We start from the raw sequence: 26,171 nt of genomic DNA, 5'->3' as shown, positions 1-26,171 counted from the left end.
CAGAGTTTGACCACAGGAAGGAGTCAGTCTGCATTCAAAGCAGCATTCCTATGTCCCGGTGACACATCACGTGATGAGTCAGTGACGAGTCAGTGACTGGAGAACTCCACCATGGATGCCACCCAGGGACCAGAAGGGGAGATGAGAAACAGAATTAGGCGGCCTCTAGTTTCTGGAGTTGCTGGCTTTAAAAGCAGTCATGGGGCAGACTGAGGAGCTCCCTTTCTCCTCAGAAGGTGTTGCAGCCCCAGCTTTGTATTAAAGCCTCCTCACACAGCACACTGCCACATACAAATCATAGGTTCAATTTGGGTAAAGGGTCAGCCCAAGAGCCAGAGCTGTCCTGCATAGAGCTGGCAGTCATGGGGGAAGTCTTCTTTGCCTCCAGGATTCTGTTTCTACTAGCAACAGGGCCTGGCATCCTCCCACACCCAGATCTTAGCAACCATGGGAGCCCCTGGCAACTGCTGCCATGGTGACAAGACAGGGAACTAGGAACAGGCAGAGGGGGGAAGCACTTCCTCTGGAGAATTTGGGATGTGTGAGATAGGGGCTCCCCCTCCCATATGCAGTCTGGGAGGGAACATGAGCTCCTGCTTAAACACCTCCTCACTGGCACCCACCCCCACTCCCCTGCCCACAGGTTCCGGTTCCCTCAGGGTGAGGGAATGAGGGACACCTAGGGCTATGACGTCTCCATGAGGAGGGAGGAGAAGCGGGGGTGTTTGGAGCCAGCATGGTCACAGATGCGTACATACACTGGCAGAAATGGTGTCAATAGCCACATCCCTCACTCTTCAGCATGATCACAGATGTGTACATACACTGGCAGAAACGGTGTCACATCCCTCATCACATCCCTCACTCTTCAGCATGATCACAGATGTGTACATACACTGGCAGAAACGGTGTCAATGGCCACATCCCTCACTCTTCGTCACGAGTCACGTGTCTATACAGCCATTCATTTAATCATATATGTGTGCTGATACAAAATCACATACCTATAGCAAGTGCAGAATCAGGCATGCTACACGCAAAAATAATTGTGCAGATACACCCTTACAAATGGGATCCTGATTACAACAGACACATGCATGCGTAGTTGCACTCACACAACCAGATAGCCCTGAACACCAGTAAGAGTTAATTTGATTGAACATTAATCACACGCCAAGTTCCGAATGAAGACTGTTACCTGTATCGTCTTAATTAACCCTCAAAACAGCCCTGTGAGCTCCCACGGTTGCTTGGCCCATTTGCCAAGAGCAAGTGAGTCACAGATGTGGCAAGTGGCCACGCAGTGACCCCAGCACTCCCATCCTTACAGTCTATGCTGTACTGTGAACTCTGGTTCAGATGCCCTGGACAGTAGGACAGAAGGCAGCAGCAGGGATCCAGGAAGACAATGGAGTTTTGGCCCCACTCCTAAGGACACAAACCTAGAGTCCCTGAAGTTCATGACCACGGTTTAGCATTAGTAGAACCAGGTAAAGTCTTGTGACTTAATCTGACCTCTGTGTTAGCTTGCACAAGACCAGGAGCAGCAAGAGCAGACTTAGAATTAGAAAGGAACATGGCAGCCTGGTGTTGGTGGCGCACGCCTTTAATCCCAGCACTTGGGAGGCAGAGGCAGGTGGATCTCTGTGAGTTCGAGGCCAGCCTGGTCTACAAGAGCTAGTTCCAGGACAGCCTCCAAAGCCACAGAGAAGCCCTGTCTCAAAAGAAGAAGGAGGAGGAGTGGGAGGAGGAGCAGAAGAAGAAGAAGAAGAAGAAGAAGAAGAAGAAGAAGAAGAAGAAGAAGAAGAAGAAGAAGAAGAAGAAGAAGAAGAAGAAGAAGAAGAAGAAGAAGAAGAAGAAGAGAGTAAAAACATGGTTAGCCTCTGAAAATAGGGCCCCTCAAATCAGGAGGAAGGGCAGTGAGCGCCCCCAAATCTAGGAGCCAGTACCACTCCCCTCTTCCCACGCTACCCATCTCCATGCCACGATACCCCGTCCTCGTCACTGCCTCTTCCCTTCCTCCTCGTTCTTCCTCCTCTGGTCTCCGTCCCATTTTGTTGCTCCTACAATCTCCACCCTAGCCCATCTCACCCCCTCACTTCCTCTTTGCCTCCCCCCTGCCTTCTGGCCCCTCTCCTGTTCCGGTCCCACCTCCTTCAGCCAGACACCTGTCAGCGCCCATGCTGATCACGGCATCTCCCCTCCCTCATCACTCCTCACCCCACTCCTCCTTTCACCCGAGTTCCTTTCTTACTCTAGACTCAGACCCCTTTCACGCAGCCCATCAGCAAGAGGCAGGTGATTAAGAATATACAGACCTAGCCTCCAAACCCCACGCCCCTCTCCTGCTCTAATCTGGGACCTAGGTACTCCAAGTCTCAGTTTTCAGTTCCATCCGGCTTGCATGGCCTCGTAGGTATCTAAATCTGTCTCTTGAAACTGGCAAAGAATGAGGCAAGAGCATTTTCTAAGCCTTTTCTTTGTCGCCAAATCTCCCAAGAACCCCCTCCCCCTCTTCACCCCCAGATTACCCCCTCCCACCCCCGCTCCCTCCAGCACAGATGGGCCTGGGAGACAGTAATGTGGGCGCCAAGCTCGGTGTCTGCTGGAGCGGCGGCTTCCGCTGGCGACCGCCTCCGCAGCCCCGCCTGCTCTGAGTATCGGGGACACTGGGGCTGAGATTTAATGATTTACTGGGGGTTGGGGGGACAGAGGTGACAGTGTATGAGGGTGTTAAGAAAGAGGACCGTGAGAAGCTGAGGTAGGGGGTTGAAGGGAGAGCTATGAACTATGATATTGCAGACCACAGAAACGGGAAACGAATCAAGAATAAGAATAGAAAAAAAGTAAGAAAGATACAGAACAAGAGAGAATATTGGGGTGAGGGAAGGCTGGATATCATAGGGGGTAAGGAAAAAAGACTTAAAGACAAAGATGAGAGGTTGGTGGTAACGGGTCTGAGCTGGGCACTGTGAACTCCAAGTGACTGAGAGCGGGCGCTCCTAAGCGAGCCAGCGGCCATCGTGAAAGCACAACACAGAGGATGGAGGGAAGCTGGACAGAATCAGAAAAGTGTCACTCCTGCAGTGCACTAGTGCAAAGCGGAGACTGCAAGGGCACCTCTCAGGTCTATCCTGGTCTGTTTCGTGTTACAGTTAAGCCACGTCAGGTCAACCCCAGATCAAGACAGGGTAAAACTACACCAGGCCAGGTAGGCTGGCTCACAGTCTGATAAAGGACAGGTAAGAAGAGGTGCCATTTTGGCACTGGTCCAGAGGCTACACCTCCCCCAGTGCACCATTCTCTACCTCCTTCGACTCTCCTAAATGAAGAAAAGAAAGAATGCCTGGTGTCCCCGCCAACTGGTGAGCGCAGTTTTCCTATTAAGTTGTCTTTGAGGTTGCACTCGTTCCAGAAGGTTCTCCCTGGACTCAAGTGGTGGCCAGCACGTCTCACCTCATACTGGAGATTGGACTAATATAGTTGCCCTAAGGCTTGGAGCGAAGTCACGGGGACGAGCCAATAAAATCAAAGGGCGCCTGGAGTTGCCGCCCTCTGTCCTTTTCACCAATGACACCACGAAACGGAGAAGAGGTGTGGTTGATTGATCCCTGAGGGCACCAATCACACCCACACCAATCATTGCCCGGAATGTGTGCGCGTGTGGCCGGGTGACAGGGGCGGAGAAGGGGTGGCTATCACCCGGACGCTCGTTGAGAGGTGTCCAATCACAGCAGGGTCTGAGCTGAGTGACGGGCAGACGGTACAATGGGAAGCGCGGAGGCGGAGCCGTGGGGGCGGGCTCCGGGTCCCGCTGTCTGCGGCCGGCGGGCAGGCGACTCCTGTCCCGAGTGGAGGCGGCGGAGCCGGAGCCGGGGGAGGGGGCAGCGGCTGATAGAAGGACCGCGGCGACGCCCGCAGCTCCTCACCGGTGAGGGCGCTGAGCGAGGACTCGGGGGTCCCGGGAGCGGGACGTCGAGAAGACAGGTCCCGGTGGGGGGGTGGGGACACCGAGGGTCCTCAGCCTCCTCTGTCTGCCACAGGGGTGCGGGGCCTGGAAGCCCGGGGTCTGCCAGGGGCTGGGTGTCTGCGACGAGGGTCGGGTTGGGTCGGGTCGCAGTGGGTTGCGCCGGGCGGAGGCGTTTCTGAGCAGGCCAGCCAGCCAGCTGGGGTGACATCACCGACCCCCTCCCCCGCGCGAACCCCTTCCTTCCTCTCCCCGCCGCGCCTTTTGTCCCGGCCGGGCTGGCTGCCCCGCCCCTCCCCGCCCATCTGCGGAGGAGGAGGCTCCCCGTCAGTGACTTCATTGAGTAGGTTCTCTGGGATTGGGCTCGGGTCCTCCCCAGAGAGGCGACAGGAGCTCGCTGCCTCTCAGGCCCTCGCTATCACACCTGTCACAGGTACACACGCTGCCACTCGACAAGCACATACTGTCATTTCCATCCTCGCTGTCACGCAGCCATACAGCCACTCGCATTCAGCCAGACACTGCTGTACCTGAGAGCAGGTGGCCGCTGGACCCTCTCCCTCCACTCCGCACCTGGGGATCGGGTCCAGTCTCTGCAGCACGGGACAGGCCTTGCTGGGCAAGGGCCTCTGAGACTCTGAGGAGGTGGCTTCCAGAGCTACAGCGTCCCAAGCAGGCTCCGGTGGAGCGATCAGAGGTGAGGGGCTTGGCTGGGCATGTTTAAGCGCACAGTGCTCTCCTGCCCACCCCCAGCAGCACCCCCACTACAGGCTCGAGGAGCTTTCCGGAGCTTCCCACACTTCTGGGGAGAAGACTTCTTAGCCAGCTTGATGTTTAAAATTCAGCTGGAGCCCTTAAAACTTCGAGCGTGGACGCTGAATGGGTTTGTAAAGTTCCGGTAAGTCCCTCTGGAGAAGGGCACTCATACCGTGCGGAGTCAATTCTCCACATCAGCCGTTGCCTGCACCGCCTCCCTCCTCCCTGCATCCTCATCTCGTGTCTGAATGAACTGTGCCTCATGTCATTCATGTCTCTACACTCTGTTTTCTCAAACATCTACAATGCCCCATTCCTTCCGCTCTCCCTCAAGCCACCAGTCACCTGTTTTCCACTTGAGCCTTTTCGTGGTCTCTCACACGCCCCTCCATCAGTACCCTGTCCTCCCTGTCCTCAGCAGTCCCTTCTGCTGTCTGTCCCCATTTCTCTTTCATTCCTAGCTCTACCTTAACACACTCCTCATTCTTCATCAAAGGCAGAACCATGCCATCGGGCTCCTTTGTCATTCTGCCACGTGGCTTGTGGGGAGGGAGCGGGAGGGAGGGTGGGAAGGTGGGAAAGGAGGCAGGGCCTGAGGGTTCACCCTGTGTCTGTGGGGACAAGAGAATTAAGGGTCGAGCACAGCTAGCAGGTGGGTGCCAGAGAGGAAGGTGGCGGTGGCGGAGAGGGAACCAAGGGCCACGACAAGGTGGGCGGGCTGGTAAGCCATGTCACCAGCCCTCTGCCTGGAAGCTGCTGGAGTTCTCTGGCACCCTGTTGCTGTCCTTGGTTTCTTTCAATCCTCAGGTAGGGAAAGTGTGGGCTGAGGCAGAGATGGCAGACCACCCCATCTCCCTCAGGCTGCTTTTAATGCCGCTTCCGAAAATGGCTGCCCTCCCCCAGATGCTCTTTCTTCTCTGCCTCCCCCAACTCCAGTCTCCCCCACAGGCGTGACATGCTGGTGTGGGGAAATGGGGGAGTACCCGCCTTTATGGTGGTGTCTTCTCTCTGTCAGGAGGAGGCGACTCCCGGTACCATGAGTCAACCTAGCCACCTGCAGCAGGCCGTGGAGGGGTGGAGCTAAGGTCATTCTCTCTGCCTACCTGGGGCACCAGAGGCTTCCTCCTAACGATCACATCCTTACTTCTGCCAAGACACCTGGTCTACCTCGCTGCTGTGAAGTAGTCAGGGCAGAAATGCAGGCCTCAGCTGGGGCTGCCAGAACATTGCTAGAAAACTCTGGTTCTCTCTGTTTTGACAAGGGTTGTATCTGGCCACCCCTCAAGTCCCCTCCCTTCATAGCACCCACAGATCCATTGATGAATGCGGGTTAAGGTGGAAGAATGGGAGCCCCGTGTTAATGTCCTTGAACCCCACTTAGAAAGGGTAATTGGAGGAGTAAAGGCCTAGCATGGAGTCGGATCCCAAACTGTAGCTACAGGTAGAGGAGGGGCTTGCAGCAAAGGTATTCAGGACATGGTGGCGAGCATCTGCCTGTCTCCTGACACCTTAAGAAAGCCTTATCTCTGGTGCTTTTGTTAACTGCCATGGCACCCAGGCAGCACAGACAGGGATTCATACTTCAGTGTGTAGACACTGGGAAAGAGCAACTGTTACCCTGGTTGGGGGATAGACAGTGTCCCCCTGGCTAACGAGGGGTGAGAAACAGCAGTTCCCAAAGACTGTGAGTCACTCTGTGATCTGAGTCACATGTGAAGCTTAGCATAGTGGTGGAGGGGCAAGGGCAGAGAGACCCGGGGTCCCCAGTGGCAGAAAAGACTCCAGACTCCCATGCCCTAACTCGGCTGGCTGAAGACTGGAGACTGTCTTGTTCGCAGTCCTGCGCTACTGCCCCAGCTGTCCCCAGCCTGGGCACCATGCCTGAGGTGTGGCGTAGGAGAGACTACAAGGCTCAGGTGACCTCACTCAGGGCACTGACCTCTGCCAGCCTCTGTATGAGTCTGTCAGTTCACAGTGCCATCTCACTCAGAAAGGCCTCTCGGGGGTCCTCAGGCTGGCCCACGGGCCTGGGTCTCAGCCTAGTCCCAAGAAGTGGGCCACAGTCTTCAGCCAGAAGCTGCGAAGGAATCACGGAATCCTAGCATGTCAGAACTGGAAGACATCGTCTAGTCCCTCGTTTTACAGATGGGGAGACAGAGGGCCAGAGAATAGGCATGACCTACTGAAGGTCACACAGGGAGTCATTTAAGGACGGCAGGGTCATCAGGAGCGGGGCTAGGCCATAGAGAACAGGGCACCAAAGACTGGCCCTGGGTTCTTTCAGAAACAAGGAGCCCAGCACCGGACCAGTGGCTGTGATGGGGAAAGATTATTACAAGATTCTGGGAATCCCGTCAGGGGCCAATGAGGATGAGATCAAGAAAGCCTATCGGAAGATGGCCTTGAAATATCACCCAGACAAGAACAAAGAGCCCAACGCTGAGGAGAAGTTTAAGGAGATTGCTGAGGCCTATGATGTGCTGAGCGACCCTAAGAAACGGAGCCTGTATGACCAGTATGGAGAGGAAGGTAAGAAGGTGGACCCAAGCCGGACCCTGAGTTTCTCTGGAGCCCTGGGCCCCTAGGGGGTTGAAGGAGGCAGGTTTCCTTAGAGTAGCCTACCCTCTTCACTACCTGGTCTCAGCTCTCTCTCCTCCCTCTCTCTCTCTCTCCTCCCTAGTCCCCTTCTGGCCCTAGAGAGGTTGGAGTCTGAGCCAGAGCCCCCCCCTTCTCTCCTTCCCAGCCTTATTAGTCCTGCCTGAAGTCTCTGCTGCTTCATTGGCTGATCTGAAAGGTTGGGGAGAGTGAGTCTGTGACTCTGTGAGGATGGCATTTACAGTCATCAGCATAAAAGTCTGGCCCTTGAGCAGCCAGGGAATTAACCACTGGAGTTCTGAGTGGAAATGACTGTTGCCGCCATCCCCCAATCCCTAGCCACTTCAGGCCAGCAGAACAGAGATTTGCCTCCCAGAGGAAGTGGCAGGGATCCAGGAGTGGAAGGGGAGATGTTGCTGGCATCGTACCCTTCCCTAGGGCAGCTGGTGGACATGCACAGGGCGGGCAGCAGGAAAGGCCCAAATAAAGCCTCTAAGAGCCTGGCTCCTCCCAGCACATCCCACGGGCATGATGTAGCTGCTAATTCTGGGCCTGCCCCTTGGGGCCCGCCTGCCACCCGCCAGCCACAGGCACCTGCCAGGCTATATTAAGAGACATTGTCACAGCTGAGGACTCTCCTTCCTGGGAAGACCTGCCCGTCCTCCTAACGACATCCACCGTTGTTTCTCACTGTCCTCCCTTCACCTTCCCCAGCCTGTGCGCAGGATGAGATGGGCTAATGCCATGTACTGTGCCTGGTTAGAAGCAGGCATTCAAGAGCGTGCTCCTCCCAGCCCCTCTTCATTTCGTGTTCTGCTGTCTCTGCCGCTCTCCTCCCTGTGTCCTGTCTTCCCAGCCCCCAATTTTCAGTCTCCATGCTGTGAGCTCATTCCATTTTTTTTCCCTGATCATTCTTAGACTTGCCAATTCTCAGAAACCAGGCACCTGCTCTAATTCCCCGGCATTCTCCCAGCTAAGGAGGGAGGATGGGAAGTGGTGGAATACTGAAAGGAGGCAGGCAGTGCGGGCACCATGCCGCCATGTGGCCTGTCTCAGAAGTGCATTCAATCCTGCACTTGCCTAACCTCTGTTTAGGAAAGGAGATGAAGAAGCAACTTCCTCCCCCACCTCATTCATGACCAAACCCAAGGGAAGGCAACACCCAGACCCGGACCCTAGGCAGCCCCTGGGTCCTGGTGTAGATCACATGCACTGTGGCCCAGGGAAGACCTCTGGGTTGGAGGAGGGAGAAGGCCTTGGAAAGTCAGTTCTATTTCTGTCTACCCTGCCTTTCCTCAACAGCCAGCCAGAACAATTGTGCAGTCTGTGTGCAGCTCTGGCTTGGGACAAGTTGTTCTCTGCTTGAAGTGGGGTAGGGTGGCAGAACAGGAACCCCACAGTGAGAATTACCCCTCTTGTCATCCGTCCATCTCCTGCTCTCTCCCCAAGCTCTGCCTAGCTTTTGGTTTGGTTTGGTTTGGTTTTCTTAGTATGGTTTTTTGAGACAGAGTTTCTCTGCGTAGCTTTGGAGCGTGCCCTGGACCTCCCTCTGTAGATCAGGCTGGCCTCGAACTCACAAATATCCGACTGTCTCTGCCTCCCAAGTGCTGGGATTAAAAGTGTTCACCACCACTGCCCGGGCCTGCCTAACTTCTTAAACTTGCTTCATAGCCAGGCCTTCAACAGGAAGAAAGAACAGACCCCAAGTCTTAGGGGTGAGGTTAAGAGGCATCAAGCGGCAGCTACCACAAGACCCTGAATGCCTGCTACTTATTTGCCCTCTAATGAAACCCAAACCTGTCCTTGTGGTCCCATGAAATAAGAGGATAATTTAGGCTCAGGTTCCGAAGGCCACTGAATTTGTAGATAAAAGATCTCAAAGAAGGCTAAGAATATAGCCTAGTGCTAGAGTACTTACCCAAAGTGCACAAAGCCCTAGGTTCCCAGAAGCACTACATAAACATGTGAATAAGTCTGAATGAGAGGAGCCCTTCCCCTGGTGTGGGCCCCATCCATGAATCTACATATTTTGGATCAGTCTGTGTTAATCCCCTCCCCCATAACTCCCACTACTCCATCACACACCTACCATGGAGCACCATCCAGAAATCGGAGTCCCTTAGACGAGACCCAACTCGAGAGAGAGCATCTGGAGCCATCCCTCACAAGGTGCCAGCCCATTGATATGTGGGACGCAGGGCTAGTGTGGCATAACTCTGGGGAGGCTGGTCCACTGTAGTCTGTCTGTACGATTTGTGAATGACAGTCCCTGAAGCTGTGTAGCACAGGATCAGAGTGTGGAAATAAAGTCACTGAATTTTCTTTCTAGGAAAAGAGTTCCTCATTTCCATGTCAGTGAGCTTTCTTGCTTTTTGAGACCTTTTGATTTCCTGTTGGAGCAGAAGTTTGGGAAAGATGAAGCAGATCAAAACTGGGTTCCTCCTAGATTGTATCCACAATGCATTTAGGACAGGTCACATACTAGCCCCTCTATGGTCAAACCCTGTCTGTTTGTCTCTAGCCCTGTGTGTCTTGGGAAGTAAACAGATTTGGGAGCCAGGTATAGCCTGTCATGTGATACGAGGCCAGCCGCCCTAACTTTTGTGAGGCATGTCTGAACTGAGTAAGTGGGAATAATTACGTAACAGAAGCCATCTCCTAAGTCCCCTAGTCCTAGCTTTTCCAGTTACTAACTAGCTTGATGGTATCTAAAGTTGCAGGTTTGCTTTTTGAAACAAGGTCTCACTACACAGCCCAGAGTAGCCTGAAACTCAGTCCCCATCCCAGACTTTTGAGTATTGAGATTACAGACATGCACCACCATGCCCAGATACACATTCCTAAATATGTAGTTAATTGACTTACTCTGTTAGTCTAGCCCTCCCCGTAGAAATTAAAGATTGCTTCTTTATCTAGGCCCATGAGCCTGCAGCATAGTGGGCAGGGGAAAGAGACAGGGATGGGGCCAGGATGGGCCACACTGCCCCTAACTTGTCCTCCCCTTCAGGCCTCAAGACCGGCGGTGGTACACCAGGTGGTTCCAGCGGCTCCTTTCACTACACCTTCCATGGGGACCCTCATGCCACCTTTGCTTCCTTCTTTGGTGGCTCCAACCCCTTCGATATCTTCTTTGCCAGCAGCCGCTCCACTCGGCCCTTCAGTGGCTTTGACCCAGATGACATGGATGTGGATGAAGATGAGGACCCATTTGGTGCCTTTGGCCGCTTTGGCTTCAATGGGCTGAGCAGGGGCCCAAGGCGAGCCCCAGAACCACTGTACCCCCGGCGCAAGGTGCAGGACCCCCCTGTGGTGCATGAGCTTCGGGTGTCCCTGGAGGAGATCTACCATGGTTCCACTAAGCGCATGAAGATCACAAGACGGCGCCTCAACCCTGATGGGCGAACTGTGCGCACCGAGGACAAAATTCTGCACATCGTCATCAAGCGTGGCTGGAAGGAAGGCACCAAGATCACCTTCCCCAAAGAGGGCGATGCCACACCCGACAACATCCCAGCTGACATTGTCTTCGTGCTCAAAGACAAGCCTCATGCCCACTTCCGCCGAGATGGCACCAATGTGCTCTACAGTGCGCTGATCAGCCTCAAGGAGGTGTGTGTCTGTCTGTCTGTCTGACAGGAAGCATCCCTTTCCTTTTTGACACATCCATCTACCACCCCACCCCACCCTGTGACTGTGTATGTCTTTTTCCTTTCTCTTCTCTCTCTGCCTCCCTTTTCCTCACTCTCTGCCTTATTTTCCCCAGGCGCTGTGTGGCTGCACTGTGAACATTCCCACCATTGATGGCCGAGTGATCCCTTTGCCCTGCAATGACGTAATCAAGCCAGGCACCGTGAAGAGACTCCGTGGGGAGGGCCTCCCCTTCCCCAAGGTGCCCACTCAGCGGGGAGACCTCATTGTTGAGTTCAAAGTTCGATTCCCAGACAGATTAACACCACAGACACGGCAGATCCTTAAGCAGCACCTACCCTGCTCCTAGACTGCCCTGGCCAGTCTGGAGCCTACCACAGCAATACCCCCACACTCACCCCATCTCATGTGGACCTGGCTGGGTGCCCACCAGACACTGGCACTTTTCTAAAATGCAAAAAAGCCACTGATTGTCAGGAAAATGTTCCTGTCCCCAACCCCTTTCAGAGCTGGGCTGCTTTGGGGGAATGGGAGGGAGGTGGGAAGAGCTAGCCCAGGCCAGGGGTCAATTTTCTGTCACTAGCTTTGAATCCAGTCCCCACTCCAGTGGCTGGAGAGTGACTTGAGTGCTACTTGAAGATATAGATTCCTTGTCCATGCCTGTAAATAGCATGTCCTCCTCCCCTCTCAGCCTTGCTAACACCTTCCCTCTCCCTTCCCTTTGGCTTCCTCCTGTTTCTGGAGAAAGAGGACAGAAAGGACACCCCACCCCCCAGGTCTGTAGTGTCCAAGGCTATCCCACAAGTATTCATGCACATGACGCACTTGGCTAAAGTGGTCTGTGTCTCTCTGGGAAACCAGAGGAGAGGACGTAGGAAGGGAAGGTCTGTTACCTGTGAACAAGGCCATTCATTGAGCACGAGACACTTTTCATTTGGGGCAGAGAGGTGAACTAACACTCAGGAGCCTCCCCAACAGTTGCCCTGCCTACACCCTGCAGAGTTGTGGGGTCTGCCCCCGCCCCCAGCTGCTCTAAGGAGTGTTCAAGGTGGGGAAGAGAGGCTGAAGCATTACAGCTAAAGGTGGGGTAGGGCCCATCTCCCAGGCATCATCAGGAAGGAAAAGGGCTTTGGGGTCAGGTGGCAGCTACTCCCCCCACCTCCAAGAGATTCAGGATCACAGGTTTCTCCCCACATCTCTGAACTCAGGGCCTAGCCACCCCAAACTTCCAAACCCCACTTTGTGATATGTGAAGCTACTTATTTCTTACCTTTCTTGGAGGCTGTGTCAGAAATTTCAGCCCCTCTCCGCCTGTATGCCCCTCCCCACTCCCACAGTTGTATAAAAGTCAAATGCTGAAGGAGCTGGGAGAAGGCTACTTCAGTCGGCCCTGGGGTGGGGTCTTTAGGACTTCTCACTTTGACAAGCCCCTGAATGTTTTTATAGTAGTTTTTTGTATTTTTTTGTAATGACAGTATTATGAAAAAAATAAAGTATTTTAAAAATATGGCCTCTGAGCAGGAGCAGGGCCCCTGGGGTACAGGCAGGAATGGTCTCACTGTCAGCCTCCTTCCAGAGCCCTGATATCCCCCAGAAAAGCCCAGCAACCTCAGTATAAGCGAAAGTCAACCCCTTCTTCCTGTAAGCACTGACTTTTTGGAATTAATTCCAGAACATGTACCCCAAACAACAAAGCTAGAAGCCACAGCCCAGCTATCTGCAGAGAAGAAAATACCCTTAGCTGTGAGAAACAGAGCCTGTTCTCCTCAGAAGCCGTGTCAACATGAGCTCTAACAGAGTTGCCTAAATGTCTTCTTTGAATCAGAGACATTTTATTCCTTGGAAGGAATGGAGAACTTTCTGACTGATGAGAATAGGCACACTCCCAAAGTCACAGTTTAGCCAGCAAGTGGGCTGGAGAGATGGCTCAGCAGCTAAGAGCACTTCCTGTTCTTACAGAGGAGCCAAGTTCAGTCCCCAGGACACATCAGGCAGCTCGTAGCTGCTCAGGGGAACTTGACAACCCTGGCCTCCTCAGGAACCTGCACTCAGGCACATGTGTGCATACACAGGTACACACAATTAATTAAAAATAATAAAAATATTTGTTTAAGTTGGGCACAAAAAAAATGTAGCTAGAGAATGCTGGAAGGGTCTGGCTGGGGATCTGGGTTCCCTGAAGGGCAGTAAACACAGTTGCTGCTCCTTGAATCACACCATTTTCTGAGGATGTCTGTCCTGGTATCTGGCGCCTGTCCCTGCTAGACAACTCTGACTCTCAGAGTTTGGTTAATACTGCATAAAGGCCACTGCCTTTTCCCTTGGGTCTGGGTAGGAAGGAACCCTGTGGTTACAGGAATGGTCACCTTCAAGTGTGCCAGCCACATTGCTGGAGAGAGGCCCCAAACTAACTTGAGACCACTGTCCCCAGTACCACAAGGATGGCTGCCCTCTGCAGGTCCTGGCCCCCACAGGTGGACACTGGGCTTCTCTGAGCCTTTCTGACTCACTCCTCATCCTAGGGCAGAAGCACTGACAAAGGCTCCTTCCTCTGATGTGAGGTACTTCCTGTGGGAGGCTCTTCCTCCCACTCCCCAAACCAGGGGATATGGATCCCAAAGATATCTGCTGTGGGTGGAGTGAACCCCACTCTGAATAATCATACTCCAGTATCTCCTGTATTGGGAATTCCAGAGTGGTCTCACTCACTTGAGGTTAAATATTACCTTGTGTTTTCCGTGAGACCTAAAATTTCAGGATCTGGATATCCTGGACCAAAATTCTCCTTCTGGTCCTCTGTGAACACACAGGACCTAGGACGTTGTCCCGACTTCATGTTTTCACTGAACACACTCATATGAGAACCTGAGATCCAAGAAACCAGGCTATCTGAGTAGAGGGCAGAACTTTATGAAAGTAAAGAAACTAGGGAGTTTTTCCTTGATGGATCTTTATTGGATTTTCTCACTTGGCAGAGAGAGAGGGGGGGGGAGGGAGGGAGGGAGGGAGAGGAGAGAGAGTGTGTGTGTTTGACAACTATGGCAATCATTTGTCGGTTTTGTATGACAATAATATGTCTTTAGACTTGGCCACCCTGGATCTTGAACCATCTAAGTCATTGGAGTCACTCAACCATTTAGTTTCTGGTTATCAGGACATCTGACTGGTACTTGGACATCCTTGGATCACGTTGGACCTCACTTTTCCTTGGCCTCTTTGGACTATGAGTGATTTCCAGATCTCCAATATACTTCTAAAGAAATCTGCCCCTCTCTGTGATGCTCCCCTCCAGCCCCTCTAGTCTTCTGTCCTGAGCCCTGCCCCTCCATAGCTGCAGTCTGTTATATCCTGCCCTCTGTCACGACTGCAGCTTCAGTTATGGGTGATCATATGCCCTCTTCTGGCCTCCTCAGGCACTGCATGAATGTGGTCCACATTCAAGCAGAACACTCATGCATGTAAGAAAGTAAAATACACAGCCAGGGCTATGCAGAGAAACCCTGTCTTTAAAAAATAAAACAAAAGAATGGAGAAGTAGGAGGAGGAGAAGGAGAGGTAGAGGAAGAATAAGGAGAAGAATAGGAAAGTAAAATATAGAAAGAGAAAAGTTTTAAGTCAACAAATCAAAACTTCGGAGTTGAAAAATACAATATCTGTAATGAAAACTTTGATAGGAATGTTAACAGATTAGGAAGATAGACAAAAAATCAGTGAGCTTCCCCAGGCAGTGGTGACGCAGGCCTTTAATCCCAGCACTCAGGAGGTAGAGACAGGCAGATCTCTGTGAGTTCGAGACCAGCATGGTCTACAAGAGCTAGTTCTAGGACAGTCTCCAAAGCCACAGAGAAACCCTGTCTCAAACCACCACCACCCCAAAAAAGAAAAAAAATCAGTAAGTTTAAAAATAGGTCAATGAAATTATTCAATTTAAGGAACACATAGAAAAAAAGAATAAAGGGAAGCAAGCCTTTAATATCTATGAAACAAAACTAAGCAAACATAAATAATAGAAGTTCTAGAAACACACGCAAGAAAGGGTAAGAAATGTGCAAAGTCCTGGGTTGGATACCCTAGCACTAGAAGGAAGGAGAAGACGAGGAGGAGAAAAAGGAAGATGAAATGACTGAAAGCTCCCCAAATTTGATGAGAGAACATTAACAAAAAGTTCATTAACATTAACAAAGAGATCATTGGCAAGTGCATGCCTGGCATGTGAAAGGCCTTGTTCAATCCCAGCACAAGAAAAAAGTAACCCTAGGTGGGTGGGAGGGACAATGAAAAGACCTGGATAGATCACATCCATCTTCAGATAGGCTTGGAGCTGACTAATCAGAAGCCATGCCACTCAGAAAGCACTTGTGATATAATCCAAGTGCTGGAGGGAAATTATACACCCAGAAAAACTGCCTATCAAAAATGAAGGAGACAAGGTGCATTGCTGTAACCCAACAATGAAGAGACAAAGGCAGGAAGACCATGAATTTGGACTAGACAGCAAGTTTGAGGAACCCTGGAGGATGGCACAGCTAAAGCCAGACACTAATAAAGGGGGCACACACCTTTGATTCCAGCTCTGAGGAAGAAAGGACAGGTGAATATTTGAATGTTCAAAGCCAGTCTGGTCTACTTAGTGAGTTCCAGGACAGTGGGGACTACATGAGACTCTGTCTCAAACAAAACCCTGAAGGAGACCTCAAAACATCCTTAGGTAAAGACTGAGAAAATGCATCACCAGAAAATATGTCCTAAAATTCCTCAAGGTTCCTCCAGGTTGATATAAAGAAAACTAAGGGGTAACTCAGATCTACTTGAAATAGAGAACATGCCAGCTCACAACATCTGTAACTCCAGTCCCAGGAGAACCAACACTCTCTTCAGCTCTCTTGGAGACTGCCCACACATGGTGTAAAACATACATGCAGGTAAAGCACTCATACACATAAAATTATATACATTGCAAAAATAATTTTTATGTTCAAAAGAGCATGTGTATGTGCACACACATACACATGGACCCACACACATGCAAAAACAGATACACACACACATGAAAGTGGAATAATAAAAATTAAGATGAATAAATGTAAAAGATGAGAGAAACCTTATGCTCTGCATGGAGATAATAAGAAAGGGGCTCTCAGGGCAGTATCCCAGCCATGGAGGAGCCTATCTTGTGAAAACAAAATTCATCTGGAAGGAGAGACCCTGAACTAAGAATGCCACTGAAGAGGTTCTTTGCTGGAAAATAACTGCCTAAGGATGTTTTTCTGAGTTCAATTCCAACGGCTGTGGTGTAGTGGGCTTGGCTGCGTATCAGATAGCAGAATCAGCACTAAGGAGACTAACTGATGCGAGTTTGGAAAAAAGAGAGCCTGTTGGTGGAGCTGAAGTGGAAGTGGTTAACTGAAGAACAAGACAGACGTACTAGGTCTCTGCAAGAAAGGGGCAAGCCAGAAGGCTCAGTGCGTGAAAGTGCTGGCTGCCAAAACTAACAACCTGAGTTCAATACCTGGGATCCTTGTTGTAGAAAGAAAGGACCAAATTCCTGCAAACTGTCGTCTTAACTCGACACGTGCCATGGCATTTGTGCCCATACACATACAAAATAAATGAATAAATGTAATTAGATATCACTAATTTCAAAGATAGATGAGTAAAAGTTAGTGACGATACGTGGGCAAAGGCTACTGTTTTTACAGTGAATGGAGAGAGAAGCCAACAAGTTGGGCAAAATTACAAGGCTGAGGTAGAGTATGGCACGGGAAGCTGCATCTCTGGAGGATGCCCCGGCCTCTACAGATAGCGCATCTATGTGATTTCCATTGTGCGTAGCTGGCAGGCTCATAAATAGGCTAGTTAAACAGGATCACACAAAGAAACTGTCGACTGGTTTTCAAGGCGGTCTGGTGCAAGCCAGAGAAGTCAAGGAGATTCAGGCAGAGAAATGTGGGAGCCGGGGACACTGCAGGGGCAGAGGAACTGTGGGAGCTGGGGACACTGCAGGACAGAAATGTGGGAGCCGGGGACACTGCATGGGCAGAGAAATGTGGGAGCCGCGACACTGCAAGGGCAGGGAACTGTGGGAGCCGTGATACTGCAGGGGCAAGGAACTGTGGGAGCCGCAACACTGCAGGGGCAGAGAAATGTGGGAGCCGGGGACACTGCAGGGGCAGAGAAATGTGGGAGCCGGGGACACTGCAGGGGCAGAGAAATGTGGGAGCCGGGGTCACTGCAGGGGCAGAGAACTGTGGGAGCCGGGGACACTGCAGGGGCAGGGAACTGTGGGAGCCGGGGTCACTGCTGGGGCAGAGAAATGTGGGAGCCGGGGTCACTGCAGGGGCAGAGAAATGTGGGAGCCGGGGACACTGCAGGGGCAGGGAAATGTGGGAGCCGCGACACTGCAGGGGCAGAGAAATGTGGGAGCCGCGTCACTGCAGGGGCAGCATCTCACCTAACCTCCCTAACCAGAGGGTCAGTTTCTACCCTTGCTTCATCCTATCCTCCCAGCAGAGAACTTGCTACAAGCTGCCTTCCCCAGGAATCTTTTCTAGACAGCTAAAAAGACCAGAAGTGCCTGCTGCAGACAGGGGCAGAATGGGGTCAGGAAGGCCTCCCAAGTCCGAGGAGTCAGTCGCATCCTCCCATTACTAATGTATGACGCTTTTATTCTTTGTGCCAGAGATTTCTGAAAGAAATTCTCTGGGCTATTCGCCTTCCACCCCTGATCTCAATCCAACTCTGCACTAGGGCTCTAGCCCGGCAGGGGTCATGCTAGGAAAAAAGAGATTAGCGAATCCTAGCCTCCATCTCCACACCAGCCACCGCAAAACCAAGCAAAAGCAGTAGAGAAGCTGTTTGTCTTTTGTGGGAGGCTCTGGGGGACTGGAGTGGCCAATGACAACTAATGAGCTTGGTCACACGATAACACAGTATGTTTTAAAGTACTTTCTTGTCCATTAACCCATGTGCTCTTCATCAGCTGTGAGAGATACAGGCCAAAAGTATCTCAAGGAGGGGCCTGAGCCTCAGGGAAGTTCAATCATTTTGTCCAAAATCAAGACTCAGAGAGCCGGTTGTGGGACATTTGGGTTACTGTGTCACACTGCCACCTGGTGGGCATTAATCAGCAACACAGTTTTTCCATTTTCAGGACTAAGCAGGACCAGAAGGCTGGTGTTCCAGATGCTGGTTTCTTCCTTTAGTTCCCTCACTGTGAAGTGTTTTGCTGACAGAAGTGAGCTCTAGCAATAAATATTTTCAAAGACTGAGAGCTCTGTAAAAAGGGAATTTGGTTAACCCTTGAGAGCTCTGAGCAGAGCAAATAGCCTATTAGTAATAAATGTCTATTTGCTGTGTTTCTCTTTGCACTAATGCTGAGGGAAAAGAAATGTGAGAGATGACAGAAAGTGTTTCACCAAGGTATAGTGACTCTCAGTGTTGTGCAGGGATAAAATTATCGATCAAAAGGGCCAAGACCAAGGTAACCAAGAAGCCCTTCAGAGGGCAACATCTGATATATCTGCCATATGTGAACAGTTATGGATCTAGGAATTCAAAAAGGCCTTCAACATGTCCAAAGCAGATGGTTTCATTGATAGGGAAGATTCACATGATATTCTGGCCTCAATGGATAAAAAACTCAGCTGATAAACATCTGGACACTGTGATGAATGAAGCTATAGTCCCATTGATTTCACCATTTTTCTCAGCATGTTAGTTAAAAGCTGAATAGCATAGATCCTGAAAATGACATCAGAAATGCGTTATCTTGCTTTGATAGAGATTGGTGAGCTGGGGGTGCTGGTGCATATCTTTAGTCGAAGCACTCAGAAGACAGAGGCAGGTGGATCTCTGTGAGTTTGAGGTCAGTTTGGTCTACAAAGTGAGTTCCAGGACAGCCAGGACTATGAAGAGAGATCCTGTCTCCCAGCACTTGGGAGTTCAGTAGGTGGATCTCTGTCAGTCTGAGGACAGCCTGGTCTAGCTAGTGAATTCCAGGACAGTCAGAGCTATGAAGAGAAACCCTGTCTCAAAACAAGAAACAAAAACAAAAAAGAAACAAACAAAAACCCAGGTTTCACAGACAGGAAATGAAAACTAGAGTCTGGATGGCATAGTTCAATGTTAAAATGCACGTCCTAAAGCACACATAGCTCTGACCCTGTCAGTCAAGACAAGGGCAGCACTGAGATGTCACTGTATGAGATGGGTGGACTAATAGAGGTAACATTTTAGTCCTAAGCTCCAGGAGAAGGCTCTGGGATCCATGTGGGGGTTGGGAGTTCTGGGTTCTATGATGTAGTGATGACCTCAAGAAACTGCCACTAAGCTGAAGAAAATGGAATGGCTGCTAGACCTGCTTAGGGCTAAGGGAGATGTGGGGCTTTTCCAAGGCCAGCTGACACATGTTCTGGCCTGCAGACACTGCAGCAACAGCATCTGCCTCCAGAGTCCAGGGAATCTGGTGATACTATTCTTATTCATGGTTTGGCAGATCCAAAGATGGTGGCAGCTTGGGAAATGGCAACAGCTTCAGCCCTGGTGCTCTGGAGACATAACGATGCAAGGCAAGGTAGGTGACCACTGACCTTGGATATGGATCTGGATGAGTAACTATTGAAATGACATGTGAGGTCAAATGGAGGGTCATTGTTATGGATGTGATCCCAGATAAGTGATTATCAGTCACAGATTACTAACTGGGTGAGTACTCGGTGGCATGATTTGAAAGCAAGTGACTAATCACTGACTCTAGGGTTCATGCGGAAATGGTGATCTCTAAATAAGAACTGGGTTCTGACATTAACAATGCATGAAGCCGGGCGGTGGTGGCACACACCTTTAATCCCAGCACTTGGGAGGCAGAGGCAGGTGGATCTCAGTGAGTTCGAGACCAAGCCTGGTCTACCAAGTGAGTTCCAGGACAGGCTCCAAAACAATACAGAGAAACCCTGTCTCAGAAAAACAAAAAACAAAAACAATGCATGAAGGGTGGGTAAGTGACCACTCATCAGAGGTGTGGTGCAGGTGAGCCTGCAGGTAGAACAGAAGCTAATGAATGTATGACACATCACATGTCTCTGAGAAGCCATCATACCTCATAGCATTTTACTCTATTCCCTAGGGACTACAACTTCTCGAGTCAGAGAAGGAAGAGGAGTATGGAGAAGAGAAGGAAGAGGAGTCATTATCTCTGGGTCCACCAAAACCATATTCTCCTTCCAAAGATGCTTCCACTGGAAACCAATTCACTGCAGACCCACACCAGCCATCCTGTAGCTCTGAGGCCACAGGGATACGAGAACATCCCAAGGCCACAGGGACACGAGAACAAGTACTCCCACAACCCTCAAGTCCTTCCAGATCCTTCCCTACCTTCCAGATCCTGACCAACCTACCTGTGAGGAACAAGATAGCTTCAGGGAGTTCCCTGCAGCAGAGAAAAAGCCAGCTCTTCTGGGGTCTTCCCTCGCTACACAGTGAGTCCTTGGAGACTATTTTCCTGAGCTCAGATGGCCCTTCTCCACTAAAGTTGTCTATTTGTCCTTCTGTCTTCTTCAACAAGGTTCCCTTCCTGCCTGTGTACAACTTGTTGCTTCCCTATTATCACTCTCCAACTTACTATCCTACCCCTGAAGCCCATACTCTGAGAAATCTGGAAAGAATGCCACCTGGTTCTCAACTATTTCAATCTCCACCTTCCCCTCTTATCCCATTAGTGGTCTCCAATGTTAAGCCTTTGCTTATAGGTTGTAAGGGAATCACATCTGACACTGACACAGACACACAGTGGTTTACACAGCAGAAAGAGGTTCCTTGTGTCTCTGAGAATCAAGCCCTACACTCACATCCTGAACTCCAAAAAATCACACCTTCCTCATTCTTGTATTCATCTGAGGCCTGGAGGAAGACACCAGGGGACCCCAGCCTCCATCAACGCAATCCAGAATCACCTTCTGCCTCTCTATTGTATCCTTCCAAACCTCACAAAGTCCTAACTAGGTTTGAGGCCCCACATATAACCATGAAACAACACAAGCACCCAAAAGCATCTGAATCTGCAATGCCAACTGCAAGCCCACACCCAACCTCCCTGACAGAATACCAGAAAGAACACCTGTCGGGATTGAAAGCTCTCTGGGAAACCACAGTGCAAAAAGAGAACCCTAAGATCTACGAGCTTCCAATCTCGACCCCTTGTCAATTCACAGCACCCAGGACAGAACCTCAAGAAACTGGCCCTCCAGGAACTTCTCCTGGATACGAAGTTCAGTGGGGAATCATGCAACATAAAGACAATCCCCAAGCTTTTGATCTCCCAATGCCAGCCTCTTGTCAACCACCAGGTTCTCTGTCAGAAGTAAAAAATGTTAACCCCAAAGGAAGACTTCCTGCACTGAAGGACTTCTGGGGAAACATGGGATACAAAGAGAAACCACCTGTTTCTAAGTCTCCAGTGTCAGCCCCCTGCCCTCCTCTAGACACCCTGTCAAAACACCAGAGAGAGAGTCCCCTAGAGGATCTGTCTGGATACGAGCCTCAATTGCAGCACAGAGAAAACTCAGGCAATCTCTGGGCCTTTGAAACTCCAACCTTGGACTTCAACATGTGGCTCTATGAAACCCTCCCTGCATGTGTCCCATTGGGATCTGAGACTCCAGTGAAGGGTACACCTAGTACAGAAAATCTTTGTGTCTATGCAGACGTAGTTTCACCTCCTAGCCTTCCCTCTTTCTCTCTGCCAGACTTTGCAATGATGGGCCCCCAACGAGTCTTTTCAGAGGCTAAAGCTTTACGGGAGACAAAGCGGCAGGGAAAGAAGCTCTGGGTATCTGATTCCCCATGTCCTGCCCATGTACCGTCTCTAGACCCCTTTTTAGAACCACAAAAAATCAATACTGTGGACGACTTCCCTAGATCAGAAGCTACATGGAAGGATACTGAGCATACAAGAAAATGTTTGCCTTCTGAGTCTCAATTTCTGAACTTCAACCCATCCCCAAATCTTGTACAGCCGCCCCTCAGAGTTAGCCCTATGGAGAACCCATTTAAATCTAAAATTTGGAGTGGAGGCATTCAAAGAAAAAATAACTTCTTGGTCTCTGAGCGCCCACCTCAAAGCTTATCCCAACATCTGCTTGGAGCCAGTTCCTCAGGAGTCCTCTCTGACCCTGCTGGAGGGTATATGAAGCAAAATGAAAACTGTTGTCTTTCTGTATCCTCAGTTAGGGAATCCAGTCCACCTCCAAACTCTGTTTCAAAGGCTCATATAGGTGAGCCTTCTGGAAACCTGTGCAACTATAAACCCATGGAGTCAGCATTAGAGCAGAGAAAGGACTCCTGGGCTACTGAGCTACCAGCCCCCAGATTTCTCTCTGCTCCATCACAAGACCCACACCTTGACATTGAGTTTATATGTAGAAATGTACAAAAAAGAGAGGCCTCCCAGACCCCCATCCCTCCAGTAATGAATCCTCTGCAACCAACATCCTGGCCTCCCATTCCAGCTAAAGCCCTGAGGTCTGAGCCTAACCAGCCTGGCCTACAGAAGGAAGAGATGTTCTCAGCAGCCAAGGCAAAGGCCCCATCTTCCCAGGGTGGAGCTGTCTCAGGGCTGTGTGACCACCCTGTGAGCCATGTCTGGCAATGGAGTAGAGAATTAAAAGTCAAACTAAAGAAACTACAGCAGAGTCCCACTTTCAAATCCCCAGGCCCACATCACTCACTTGGCAGTTCCCTAGCCCTTAACTCCCCAACTCCAGAGTCTTGGGGACTCGCTTTTTCCCCACACCAGACTCAAGCTCTCAATCTGTATCTCTGCTCTTCAAATGGTGATACCCCAAATATTCCAAGGACAGAACCTCAGCCTGCCCAGGCTCCTCACTGCTCTCACTCTTCTAGTAGAGCAGAACAAGAGCCTCAAAAAAACAAGAGGATGAAATGGAAGACAGTGGTCCAAACGCCATCCCCAGAGGATGTTCATACAAAGGCTAATGAAAACTCAGGAATGGGAGAGCCCTCAAATACGCAGGTTCCAATCTCTAGCAAGAGACGTCAAGACAAGACTTTAGTATTACCTTCAGCCCAAAAGAAAGGGAGCCCCAGAAAATCCAAAGCAGAGAAATGTGGAGGAGGAACTGCAAGGTTGGGATTATCCATTTCCACAGGGAAAAACAACCCTGCCCAGACCTGCACACCAAAAGAAGCCCTTAGACACAGACTTTCTAAAAAGTCTCAGGATAGAACTCAGCAGCTTCTCCCAAATGCTGCTGGTCCCCAGGATCAACAAAGGGCAGGCCTGGTAGCTGGTGATACTCAGAATCCTCGCCATTGTAAGCCTTGTGCTTGGGCCTCCAAGGAGAAGCAGCTCACATCCTCCACACCCCAAGCTTCCCCTACCACAGGTTTTCAAAGGTTATTAGCTAAATTTCTAGGTGTCCATAGACGCCTGCCAACTAAATCCAGTCAGTAAAGTATGATAGTACTTTACCCAGTATATCACAACCCGAACCAAACCAGGTGTGGGTACAGAAATCAAGACAAATAGAGAAATCCTAATAAAATAGTTCAACTAGACAAATCCCATTTACGTCTTCTTTAATGTCTAGGTTAAAGATGCCAGTTCCCTGTTCTTCTATAGCCATATCCCCTATTGATTAGGTTCTAGAGCAATGGTTCTCAACCTGAGGGTTTGAGCAGCCCTTTGACAGGGGTTGCCTAGGACTATTGGAAAAACAGATGTTTACATTATGATTCCTAACAGTAGCAATTATGGTAATTATGATAAAGCTGCAGGGCCAGAGGAACACAGTCTGCCATTGTTTTTGAGAGACAAACACTTCACACCAAGTGGGGAAAAACGTATTCAATCACCTAAGTACCAATGACATAAACAACTGCTATTTATATTACACACAGTTCTTCTCTTCATCTACTTGACCTATACCGATTCTGTTGTTGTTCTGAGACAGGGTATTGCTATAACCAGGACTGGTCTCCAATTTATTATCCTACTGCCTCAACTTCCCAAGTTCAGGAACTCTAGGTGTATGCTACCATGTTTAATTTAGCTTCTGTATCTTTCTAATCATTTCTTCTCAACTTTACATCTCAACCCTGTTCTTCTCCCTACCCTGCTCCTCTTCTCCCAACCCTGCTCTTCTCTCTCCTTGAATTAGCTAATTTGCCCCCAAAGCCACAAAAACAAGTGTCTTCACATTTTGAAGCTGTATTCAGAATTGTGATTTGTCTTTTTGTTTTTGTTTACTGTTTGTTTAACTGGAGATTAAATCTAGGGCCTTGCAGTGCTCAGCAAGATTTCTACTACTTGGCTAAATCCCCAACCCATTTTCACATGTTTACTAGTTGCCAATTTACAGCTTGTACCCATTTTCCTGAAGCACTCTTGGTTGGGTATCGTACCAGCTTTCTCTGGTTGCTATCATGTTTGCCAAAAGTCCAACACATCTCACAGCTAAAACTGAGGGATTGACAGAGATGCAACTCCTTTCTGCCTTGTCTTCTCCCAGCTTCTAGGGGAAGCTTATACACCTTGGCTACTAACTCCCTTTCTCCATTTTCAAAGCTATCAAAGGCAAAACAGGTCTTTCTCACATTGCATCTCTCTAGCCTCTCTTGTCTCTCTCTTCCTTTGGTGGGGAGGGGCAACTGGGGATTGAACCCAGGCAGGGTCTTAAACATTCAAGGAAGATTCTTTACAACCGAGCTATATCCCTTTTTCCACTTTTAAGGATCCTTGTAATTATGTGAACCTACCTGTACATTCCTAGACATTGCCTGGTTTACCACACCCAGGGCTTTAGCACTCTTAAGTTATAGGCACAGGCTTCACATCTATCTTAAAATTCAAATGAGGGAGCCAGGTGTGGTGGTTCATACCTTTAATCCCAGCACTCCAGAGACAGAGGCAGGCAGATCTTCACAAACTCCAGGCCAGCCAGGGCTACACAGAGAAACCCTGTCTTGAAAACACAAACAAACCCATGCTGACCTCTCAGTCGTGGGGGGTGGGGCAGGAGGGGAGAGAGAGGGAGCTGGGATTGACATGTGAAGCAAGCTTTTTTCTAATTTAAAATAAAAAAAAAAAGAGTGGAAAAAGAAAATCACAGCCGGGCAATGGTGGCGCACGCCTTTAATCCCAGCACTCAGGAGGCAGAGGCAGGCGGATCTCTGTAAATTCGAGACCAGCCTGGACTACCAAGGGAGTTCCAGGACAGCCTCCAAAGCCACAGAGAAACCCTGTCTTGAAAAAACCAAAAAAAAAAAAAAGAAAATCACAAATAAAAAAATCTGATGATAGATGACCTTATTTTCTCTTTCATCCTTAATTCTCTTTTGTATGTACAGTAACTCATCCACAGATTACAAAGATTAAGGATGTAGACATCTTGCCGGGCATGATGGTGTGGTACACACCTTACTCTAAGCATTCCAAAGGCAGTGGCAGACAGATCTATGAGATCCAGGCCAGCCAAAGCTACATAATGAGATCTTGTCTCAAAACAAGACATAGAACATCTTAGAAGGCCACTATCCTACATATAAAATGTATTAATCAAATTCCATAATGAAACAAATTACTTTGCATGTCAACTTAAAAACATTAAGAGAAAAAAGGTACTAACTCAATTTCTTATAATTGCAAACATGTCCTTCTAGTTTTGTTTATAGTGACTTTACTATACCAGAGTTTTACATCTTATGTAGTTTTTAAGTCTATCAACATTCTTCTTTATAAATTTTTTTTTGAGGTGGGATCTCCTGTAAAACAGGCTGGCTTCGATCTTCCTATGCTAGGGTTACAAGCACGTATCACTCCTGATACCTTTATGACTATGACTTTTAAAGTAATTTCTGGAACATTTATAATTTGTATATTTGTTGGTAAACATTTTAGCATGAGATTTAGTAAGAGTCTAATTCCCCCAAAATAATGCCTAATTTCACCAATACCGTACTCTGAGTCCACTCCACTAAATAGGCCATAATGCAAAATATGGGGCATTTTCAAGCATCTCTACACCTGATTCATATGATCTCATTTTATGAAAAACTTACTTTTCCCATTAACCTATTTTTTTTCTTTTTTCACAAGGTTTCTCTGCATAGACCTGGCTGTCCTGGAACTCAAATTGTAGACCAGGCTGGCCTCAAACTTAAGAGATCTGACTGCCTCTGCCTCCCA

The 26,171-nt window shown here is 49.6% G+C and overlaps 2 protein-coding genes across 9 annotated transcripts in view; both read left to right on the top strand.

Annotated features, from left to right (window-relative positions):
* The first annotated feature begins 3,793 nt into the window (after positions 1–3,793).
* Positions 3,794–12,473, top strand: Dnajb5 (DnaJ heat shock protein family (Hsp40) member B5). Of its 6 annotated transcripts, none has more exons than XM_013119681.3 (5): positions 3,794–3,931; positions 4,724–4,865; positions 7,008–7,252; positions 10,326–10,927; positions 11,082–12,473. In XM_013119681.3, exons 2-5 carry the CDS (start codon positions 4,798–4,800, stop codon positions 11,313–11,315), a joined length of 1,149 nt encoding a protein of 382 aa, XP_012975135.3. In that variant the 5' UTR covers positions 3,794–3,931; positions 4,724–4,797; the 3' UTR covers positions 11,316–12,473. The 6 variants fall into 6 exon arrangements, with proteins under 6 accessions (XP_012975135.3, XP_005078872.2, XP_005078873.1 ...); XM_005078815.3 differs by having other exon boundaries at positions 3,820–3,931; positions 4,721–4,865; XM_005078816.4 differs by lacking the exon at positions 4,724–4,865 and having other exon boundaries at positions 3,821–3,931.
* A 6,807-nt stretch (positions 12,474–19,280) lies between these two features.
* CUNH9orf131 (chromosome unknown C9orf131 homolog) overlaps positions 19,281–26,171 on the top strand; it is a 13,673-nt gene continuing 6,782 nt past the window's right edge. For 2 of the 3 annotated variants that reach the window (XM_040739651.1, XM_040739649.1), the window contains exons 1-2: positions 19,281–19,538; positions 20,091–20,445. In XM_040739651.1, coding sequence (XP_040595585.1) covers positions 19,305–19,538; positions 20,091–20,445 — 589 coding nt within the window. In that variant the 5' untranslated portion in view covers positions 19,281–19,304. Of the gene's footprint in view, positions 19,539–20,090; positions 23,599–26,171 lie in introns of those variants that run through there. The other variant, XM_005078814.3, reaches the window with a different exon arrangement.

The sequence above is a fragment of the Mesocricetus auratus genome, unplaced genomic scaffold, assembly GCF_017639785.1.
Source record: "Mesocricetus auratus isolate SY011 unplaced genomic scaffold, BCM_Maur_2.0 Super-Scaffold_6730, whole genome shotgun sequence".
NCBI lineage: Eukaryota > Metazoa > Chordata > Mammalia > Rodentia > Cricetidae > Mesocricetus > Mesocricetus auratus.
Note: the sequence above shows the minus strand (reverse complement) of the source record. Positions and strands in the feature narration are given on the sequence as shown.